The sequence below is a fragment of the Cottoperca gobio genome, chromosome 8 (genome assembly GCF_900634415.1).
Source record: "Cottoperca gobio chromosome 8, fCotGob3.1, whole genome shotgun sequence".
Classification (NCBI taxonomy): Eukaryota; Metazoa; Chordata; class Actinopteri; order Perciformes; family Bovichtidae; genus Cottoperca; species Cottoperca gobio.
Genome location: NC_041362.1, coordinates 21,575,545 through 21,585,323, shown reverse-complemented (window position 1 = coordinate 21,585,323; position 9,779 = coordinate 21,575,545). Strand labels below are relative to the sequence as shown.

The 9,779-nt window shown below is 43.0% G+C and overlaps 1 protein-coding gene across 2 annotated transcripts in view; it reads right to left on the bottom strand.

Moving 5' to 3' along the window:
- nbr1b (NBR1 autophagy cargo receptor b) overlaps positions 1-7,598 on the bottom strand; it is a 28,779-nt gene extending 21,181 nt beyond the window's left edge. For both annotated transcript variants that reach the window (XM_029437576.1, XM_029437577.1), the window contains exons 1-7: positions 7,372-7,598; positions 4,051-4,113; positions 3,315-3,333; positions 3,204-3,226; positions 2,389-2,577; positions 787-864; positions 404-654 (exon numbers count right to left, since the gene is read on the bottom strand). In XM_029437576.1, coding sequence (XP_029293436.1) covers positions 404-654; positions 787-864; positions 2,389-2,577; positions 3,204-3,226; positions 3,315-3,333; positions 4,051-4,113; positions 7,372-7,473 — 725 coding nt within the window. In that variant the 5' untranslated portion in view covers positions 7,474-7,598. The remainder of the gene's footprint in view (positions 1-403; positions 655-786; positions 865-2,388; positions 2,578-3,203; positions 3,227-3,314; positions 3,334-4,050; positions 4,114-7,371) is intronic.
- Positions 7,599-9,779: the final 2,181 nt, after the last annotated feature.

Genomic DNA, 9,779 nt, shown 5'->3' with positions numbered 1-9,779 from the left:
GGAGTGAAACTGAATCCCATTTTTAAATTTCAGATATTAGGGAAAGAAAACATTTCTGCATACTCTCCTTTTCTCATTCTCTCAAAAGGTAACGTTTAATATCCCATGTACCTATCAGGCATCAACTGCTACACCTTCAGAGAAGACTTTAAATACCACATGTAAAACTACATTCAAGTATTACTATGCAAGTCATATGACTATCTGAGTACTGTACCTGCTAACCTTTGTAGGCAATATAATGAAAACGTGAAGAGAACAAACAAAGCTGGAGTGGGCTGATATTTGCAGTCACCTCTACTTCTGTTAGAGAAGAGAAGCTGAGAGCAGCAGAGTGGTGAGTGCTGGAACTCATTTATTAATCCAAAGTGACTTGCAACAGTTATCTGCTGACAGCACATACCTGCACTGGTAACCTCCTCCGGTGGTCTGCCCCCGGCAGGAGGAGCAGGGAGGAGTGGAGGAGGATGGAGCTCCAGGCAGAGTGGAGGAGGAGACCTCAGGGACCTGCTGGGCCTCTGCTCCTCCTCCTGCTGCTTCCCCTCTACCTCCCCCACCTCCTGCTCCTCCTCCCAGAGGCTTGTGAATGCAGCACTGTCCAGAGAACTCGCGGCAGATCTTCTCCACCGCCTCACGAACCACCTGGTCCTTAAACTGAAAGGGATGAAGGGAGAGATTGGAGGAAAGTGCTCACTGATTCAGTGTTTGTGTGCTCCTGTTAAATCTGTCCGTGTGTCAGTGACGTGTACTGAAAGACACCCGTCACCTCCATCAGGTTCTTCTTACCTTCTCCATGTAAGAGGTGAACCAGGCTGGAGGAGTCTTGTCTTCTTCTTTGGTTCCCTTCACTTCTTTCATGATCATCTGACCAACAGAAGAATCAACATCTTTATAACATCATTGTCAATGGCCAGAGGATTGGTGTAGAAGACACTGTGTGATCTTTCTTATGAACGACCTGCTGACCTGCGCTGCACAGCTAACCTGCGCTGCACTGCTGACCTGTGCTGCACAGCTAACCTGCGCTGCACAGCTAACCTGCGCTGCACTGCGCTGCACTGCTGACCTGCGCTGCACTGCTAACCTGCGCTGCACTGCTGACCTGTGCTGCACAGCTAACCTGCGCTGCACTGCTGACCTGAGCTGCTCTGCTAACCTGTGCCGCACAGCTAACCAGCTGACCTGCGCCGCACAGCTGACCTATGCCGCACAGCTGACCTGCGCCGCACAGCTGACCTGCGCCACACAGCTGACCTGCGCCGCACAGCTAACCTGCTGCTGCACAGCTAACGTGCTGTACTGCTAACATGTGCTGATGGTCACTTCTTTTTTTCTTCTTCTGTAAATGTGTCAGCGTTTTCACTGTGGTTTCATTTAGTTAATGCTCTGGTGTTACAGGTTCAGGAATTAAAAAAGGCACACTCCAGTAATAAATGAAAACCTGCTGACGGCCTGACTACTGACCAATCAGCTTACTGGAAGTGACTGAGTCATCATTCTTACAGGGTCCTGAGTGTACATTAAAGTGACGAGACATAAAGATGGAAGGAATGTTGTTAACAGCTGCTGTAGTACAGCCAGCCGTATATTCATTGCGCTTACCGGTAGTTTATGTTATTCGTGACAGAAGTTAAGCATTATTTCTTTACTTTGAATTGTTCCTACTATTTATAATCCTCCCTATTCTATCATAGCTGTGTGATTAATTTGTAAATATTTTCCCTCACTGAATATTACTTTCTATTACAGAGTTTTCCTTCTCATATACAATATTCTTGGTAATCCAGGATCACCAATGTTAGGCAAAGTGATAAGGGTTACCTCAAACAGCAGACTGAGATCAAACTTACATGACACACTACAGGTTTGGTATCCAACTGTTGTCATGCACACAGGGACCAAAACTGTCATGTATAGTAAAAAACATCCTTTTGAATATATAATTGATTATTTTTGGCCTATACACATTAAACCAGTCAGCTCAGCTAAAATAATATCAATCAATATGCATTCTTTACACTGCCATCTCTTTGCTTCACAGGCTATTGTTTAAATGAAAACAAACTTCTTTCTAATCCCTGGAAAAACCCAAACAAATAAAAAATGTAAGGGGTATGGATGACACTGGAATGTGTCTAACATTAACATTATTGTCATGAATTCTAATTTATCAAATCTTTTTGTTTTGTGCATAAAGAAAATTCATTTTGGATGTTAAGTACTCTGAGGGTACAAATGACTCAACCTCTTGTTTCTGCATAAATCCCAGAGAACAGTGTTGAGATGCAACATTTCCAAAGTGTGTCTAAAGTCAGCTGAGGTATCATGAGTGCTACATGGACTTTAAACGCCCAGTCCCCTGTATGAAGCTGTGTGTTGGGCTCTTACCATGCCCTGTTCTGGCACTGCAGCCTGGACTTTGCGGCTGACCACCTGGGTCAGAGCAGGGCAGTGCTGTGGGGGTCTGAAGCCCCTCTTGGGCTCTGTTCCACTGGCCTTAGTGGTGGGGACTCTCGCCGGCTGGCCCCGAGTCTCGTACACATTCATGTGGAGTCGGTTTCCCTGCCTCGCTGCACTCTGGGAAACAAGTTAATGGGTTAGTCTCACCTGCTCACATTTTATGGATCAATTCCTCAACTAAGCTGTCCGTCTTCTGATAACAACAAAACGCTTCGCTTGAGCAAATTCCTGAAGCTTTGCAGTATTTAGCACTTTTGGAAATAGCAAACTAAGAGAAAATTGCAATCTGTCAGATAGTTGACCAATGGCAATATGATATAACCCTGTCTATTACATTCATTCAGAATTTGTTTTTGCTTTGAGTATGTAAGGTTACTATTTAAAGTCTACTTTTTAATGTACAGAATGCCTTCCTGTGGACGTCTTCCAGGTCCAACTGGGAGGAGAGCGAGCATGTATAGTGATAATTATCCATCATTAGTATTTAACATGAGGAAGAGCTGCCAGGTTGCTAAGGAGACAGGTGCTCCTTGGCAGTAGCGCTCTGCAGGGACCTCAACTGCCTGGCCTCTGTCTGCAACACCTGATCCGACTGACACCCTCTGACATGTAGTCATTACAACATTACCATTGTCAGATTTAACACAGGCAGCATGGGCACGGCTAAAATAGAACATACAGCACTTGTTAGTTTCCCATAAGTACATTAAAGTGAATAGCAATTAAACTTCAAATCATCTTACCTTCAATGCCTCCTCATAGTCCACTGGAATAAATGCAGAAACATTTATGAACATGACATTTATATAAAAAACAATTTTCATCTCAGAGATTATTTCGGTGTGTTCGCTTACCTTGGCCGTTAATGGAAACCTGGAAGAAGAAAGGGGAAGATTATTTATTTCAATATGAGAATGTTCACACTGTGGTATCAGTTTGTGATTGTTTGATGATGCAGTTTCAGGAATTAAAGGGACACTCCACCAATTTCATGAATATGAAGCTCAGTTTCCTCATGTCATGTGCAGCTCTGGAGGAGCTTCTTCAAGTCAGAGAAAATACCCTAATGATGTCATCGTTGTGTCATCAAGCTTATACCAGCCTGGGTTTGTCGACCACAATATTTAACAGACGGTAAATTGAGACTGTGGAGTTTGAAACAGGCAGGGAGGATTTAAAGAATTTGAATTTAAAGATTTAAAGGATGGAGCATTTTTTGCTAAGTTATCTCAGTCTCTGTTCTGACATTTTAATTTATTTTAATTACGTCACTTCATACCCTAAAACATCTCGCTTATGGAAAGAAATAACTGAAGTGTTATTCAGATATATTTATAATATAATTATTTTTGACAGTCACAGCATATGTGCAATGTAGCATATTTTAGTGTTCTTAACTACTGAATGTGTCCAATAAATATTCCTCAGTCAGAATACATGATTTTCTGTTTCAGTGTAAAGAATCAATAAGAGCTCAGCTGTGACCACGGAGAAATCTTTCATAAGATTTTTAATCATTATCGAGGGAAATGACAATAAGTTGCGATATCAGCCTTAATGTAAAGTGTAAAAACAAATTGGGTCTCTCACCTCCTCGTTCTCCTCATCAAAGTAGGTGAGCTGAAGACTGCACAGGCCAAACGAACGCTTCACCTGCACACAAACACAAAGATGTGATGAGGACAGAGCACCACGGCTCATCCAAAAGGGTGTGACAGAAAGGGTGAAGGCCTAAGTCACAACATCCAACATAACAGTAATTTCCATTAGGATGAACTCAGTGACACTGAGATGTGTTTGTGTGTGTGTGTGTGTGTGTGTGTGTGTGTGTGTGTGTGTGTGTGTGTGTGTGTGTGTCCTCGCCATTAAAAAGGTGACCTCTGAGGCAGCCGTGTTCAGGCAGTGAGCTCTTCACTGGCGATAAGCGTTTTCTCTTCATTATGCTTCAGCACGAACCAATAGAAGCTCATGTTGCATGTATTCTTCAGAAATTCCCGACAAAGGTAAAACAGCTGATGCTAAAGCTGTGCACCAAACCCCCTTGCATCTCCCTCAGTCTGACATCTGTGACTCAGCAGCACTCAGAGAAATTAATTCTCCCAGTGTGCTGTGGCCAACAGACATGCACCATAAATACAAAAGGTGCAGGGCTCCCAGCACATAGTTCACCCTCGTTCTTTAGAACACCACTGATTTAAAAAAACGTCACATTTTCCAGTGGCTCCGTGCTCATTCTAGCTCATTTGTACACTAGCCCCTTTCCACTGCATTACCAGGAAGTCAATGACACAGGTCTGCAGCTGCTTTAAGTTACTGGAAATAAACACTAAATGTAATCTGCAGGTACTTTCAGGGGTCGGCAGATGTGGCATCCCAACAAGCTGACACCCTGAACGCCTTGTTCCAACCTCAGTAAGCCCTAGATTCTCCAACAACGTATAGAATTATGTATAATGTTCATGTAAACTTAAAAGACAATCAATAACAATATCTACTGCTTCTTTTGTTGCAATGCGAGGAAGAACCGAGTACCATAATGTTCGGTTCAGACCAAAATTACACTACGGTATCTCCCGCTTTGTGGAAAGACCTAAAGAAGAGTCGACAAACTGCTAGTAAAATAGCAGTTACATCGAAATAAAATTGAATACGTTCAAATCAACTCGTTAAAAAGAAGCTTAAATGTTTGTATCTGGTTCCATTTGTTACTGATCTGCTGATAATTCAAAATAGCCAATTCTGGCTTTTCATAATACGTGACTATAAGACTAGCAGTCAGAGTAACCATCATGGATCCCAGTCGAAATAACGGGCATCTGCATACAGTGTGTGAAGGTTACAGGTCAAGTCTCTGCAGTGGAACGGGACCTTTATACCTGGTGGGCTCTGCTGCCTCAGCTGTTTAGGATCAAGCAGTACAGACATGTCATCGCCAGTGCAAAACCTTTGGAATAGACTTGGATGTATCGAAGAGCTCAGTGAATTTCAATGTGGCACCATACAGGTGAAAACTCAAGTTCAGAAGGCTTCTTCTATGTTCACCTGTGACTTCTGGCAGTACAACTAAATGTCTTGGCTGTCACTCATGAATGGTGGACTGATAAAGTTACATTGAAAGCACAGACTAAAAAGTGATAACTGCATTATTTCTCTACCATATGACCCACAGGTGGCTCTGTGAGCACGACACGGAGCCACCTGTGGTCCAGCTGCATGGAATGTGACTTGTGTTGTCCGTGGTGTCTGCTGTCTCTCTCTCTCTCTCACACACACACACACACACACACACACACACACACACACACACACACACACACACACACACACACACACACACACACACACACACACACACACACACACACACACACACACACAGTCCTCATCTTTCTTCACCAAACACTTTCCTGCATGTATACACCACATGACCATGGTTAGGGATGCACAACTTATTTATTAACTGAGAACGCATCTTTAAACAAATGTTGTTCCACTGTTCTGTCTGTGTGAACACAGTAATCTCATGTTCATCAGGTTTTAGATATAACACTTGGACTATTAGCTCCAGTTTGTTATTACCACAACTTACAAGTATTTCCACAATCTTCTAAATCTCTTCTTAAACATCTGATTTAAGAAGGATGATTTTAAGCAATTTAAAAACGTTTTAACCTGTTTTAATATTTCCTAATCTATATATGTGGAAAGTGACACAGTATGTCCTTCCTCACTGAGTGTAAAAATAGAAACAATGTAAAGTAACATTAATATATAGAACTAATTAACACACTAACGACATGTACAAGCTAAAGGGAGAAGCCTCAATGATTCTGATGCAACATTAGCTCCACCCAACGCTACTGTTCACCCACAGCTGCCACCGCAGTGTTTCAGTGTTGTCGACCAATCAGACCACTGTTACCCCAACAAGTGCAAGCTGTCCATCCTCTGTGTTGTGGTCTGTGAAACAGTGGAAACTAGTACCAAGTAAATGCATTGTGTTTTTTTGTCCTCATTTTGGACCTCATTGAATGTGAATATTCATGTTAATACAATTGCATAAAAACATCATTAATACCTGCTAATGATAAAGGTTCCATCAATAAAGGTTTGAGTGCAGGAGTTAGTATTTCTTGGTGTTGTATTACTAGGCTATGTGACCCGATTCTATTATTGTACTTATGGAATTAATGCAGTGGAAATGTAGACTACATTATTGTGACTTTATCAAGACAACAGGTAAACATGGAGCTGCTAAATTTGCATCAACAGCAAATTAAACAGGAACAGGTCAGAAAAACAGGAAATATGAGCTGACGTACGAAGTGAAGGGCCTGTAATATAAACCCATTTCAAACAAATAGAGCACTGCATTGTGGGATTATGCCCACCTTCAACACTTCCCTGATGGATCAGTGTGTAGAACTGCTCTTTGCATGCAGTTGTGTACTGAACAACACACATGTGATCAGTATCCTCACAGGAACACTCACTGATGTTTCCATGCCAACCCACAGACAAGAGGAATACTTTCCAAATGGTGGACATGAGATTCCAACTGCTCAGGTAAACAGTGTTTCCATGACGACAGCCCACTATAATAAGCCTGTAAGGACTGCGGTGTATCCTCCCTGTCCTCTACACACTGTTAGCTCTGCTGAGTCTGATGGAACAGTCACAGCTCACGGGACACACGTCGCTATGCATGATGGTACATATGCTACAGTGCTATAGTGCATCTCGTATAGCATATCTGGTGGCTTTTCCCGTAAGATACCACCACAGCACTCCGATGTGGCACAGCAATGTCATCAAGCACAACCAGAGCGGCTATAACGGAGTGTGTGAGAGCGGCAGGCTGCGGGGATCGGTGTGTTTGAGAACGGGCCCGGTGATTCTCCCCTCTCTTACCATGGCCTCCATCGACTCCCAGCTCTTAGTTTCGGATCCCGACAGGAGGAAATTCTTGGAATTTCCTCTGAAATTCACCTTCAGGTTGATGTAGAAGTCCATGGCGTCTCCTTTTTACGCCTTAACGCATATTACACACGACGGACACGGAGCGTTTTGCCCGACCAACGAAGGCTATTTGGGTTAATCTCGCCTATTTGCTCCACTGTGATTTATCCGACGGGGGATGAGGCGTATTTTGTGTTTACATCAGCGTCCTTGTCACGCCCACCCTGCACCATGTGTCCGGAACAAAATCGACACTTCCGCTTGTACGGAAAAACAAAAGCATCGCGGCGTGGTGCGGCGCGGAGGAGGGCCGCTGGAGGGCGGCAGAGCGTCACCTGAGATCAGAGCTGCAGCCCTAAGGCTGCCACTGCTCTCATCTCATCTCGCTCAGCCAAAAGACAGGAACACAAACATAACATTTAAACAAAAAAAAAATCAATAGTATTACAATCAATTTGCATTTGAAGAGTAGATTTGTATCTAACATCAAGACAAATGTTTACAATTCCTAATGCACCTGTGGTGCTCAAGTAGCAGTTGGTCGGGGAGACTGGGGACGGAATAGGAATGTGGCAAAGCTCCAAAACTAGTGTAGATAACAACTTTTGGATTCAAACTGCTTCTATCTCTTTTTATTTATTTGCCCTCTCTTCCAGAAATTGTGGAGGGTTTAAAGCAGCAAAAAAACATTTCATTTATTTAAAAGATTTAATAAAATTAAATCACCAATCAGTGGACATGAATGAACCTGGGGCTTCTGAGGCCTCTCGGGGTCTAGGCAGTTGCCCACTTTGCCCCGCTGATATTCCAGCATTGCCCGGCCATCATAGTTTTCGGACCTCTACACTGAGAAAGGATTACTGTACATTTTGCAGAATTTGAGATTGAAATATTTCAAATTGAGCTCTCCACTGATAGTGACACATGATGTTTGCATCAGAGGTCTGGCTCTTCCAGTCATCCCAAAGGTGTTGGATGGGGGTTGAGGTCAGGGCTCTGTGCAGACCAGTCAAGTTCTTCCAAAAAAGGGAAAACCAGTTATTTGTGGCTCTAACCAGAAATAAACAGACCCAGAACAAAAGGACATACAAGTATGTGTCCACATACTTTTGGCCATATGTTGTAGATTTAAACTCACAGCTTCAGCAGTATTTGTCATGATGCACCAATCACCCAGCCAACAGTACATGCAATGTAAGTCTTCCCGCCTCATAGCAGCTTCTCCCCTCTGCATCCCAGTGCTGTAGTAGCACCAGTGTTGCACTCAAACAGATTGATCTGTAGATAGCCCCCTCAGACCTCCTGCCCACCACTACTGTGTTGGTGTGTGCATGCAGAGGACAGTGGAGCATTATCTTTTGTGAATCGGACCTTAATGCAGGGCAGGTAGTGTTTCGTGTTTAAATCTGAAAAGAGATGGACCAGTAATCCCTTGGGTTAAATATTAAGTAATTTATTTACATCAAAAGTGCAGCAAAACATAAAACTCTACTCATGAGGGCCGATCGGATTCGCTGCTACACAGACCACCAAAGTAGTTAACTGTGTCGCAGTTTCACAAAAAGGCCCCGGATGAGCTCTAACATTTAGCCTATATCTCTAGCATAAGAGGGATGTTTCTTCTTATTATTGGTCGATGTAGCCTTTGTTGGTGCGGTAGGCGTGTCCACGCCTCTTGGCACAGTTTCATCTTTGGTGTCCTGATTTGGTATCTGTTTACATTTATTGGGAACTAACACTACTCTTCTCAGTTCGAGGAACTCTCAGGGTCTTCTCATGCCCTGGGTTACTGCCGTTCAACACAACACCTGCTATGATAGCGGAATGGGCATCTTTTCTCACGCATACCTTATCTGGTCACATTCTAAACAAAGCTAGCTCCCTGCACTTAGTGGGCCAGAGTTTGAAACTCTCTGTGTGTGAGTACTCTTTTCAACATAGAAATACATACAGTTAATTTAATAAAGGTATAAAGTACAACAACATATATAGCATTGTGTACAGTACATTAATCAAGGTATAGAAGTGCAGTGTAAATCTAAGAGCAAGCAAGTAATACTAAGTTTGGTGATGCATTCATGTTTCCACAAATAAGCAAGTAATACTGAGTTTGGTGATAAATTCACGATTTCCACAGTAGCGGCTGCAAGTGCTATGCATTTCATGGAGCTATCAGCGGCCACAATTCATTCTTTGTGAATTCCCTCTCTTACTCTTTGTCTTTTTCGTCTCCCTGGCAGAAATGGTCTTCCATACATACCAGATACAAAAATGTACAAAGAAAGACTTATTCTGGCTTCACGTCATATATTGCAACTGTTGCCAGTCCATTACCTCTGCACAAGGAGAAGGTGGAAAAC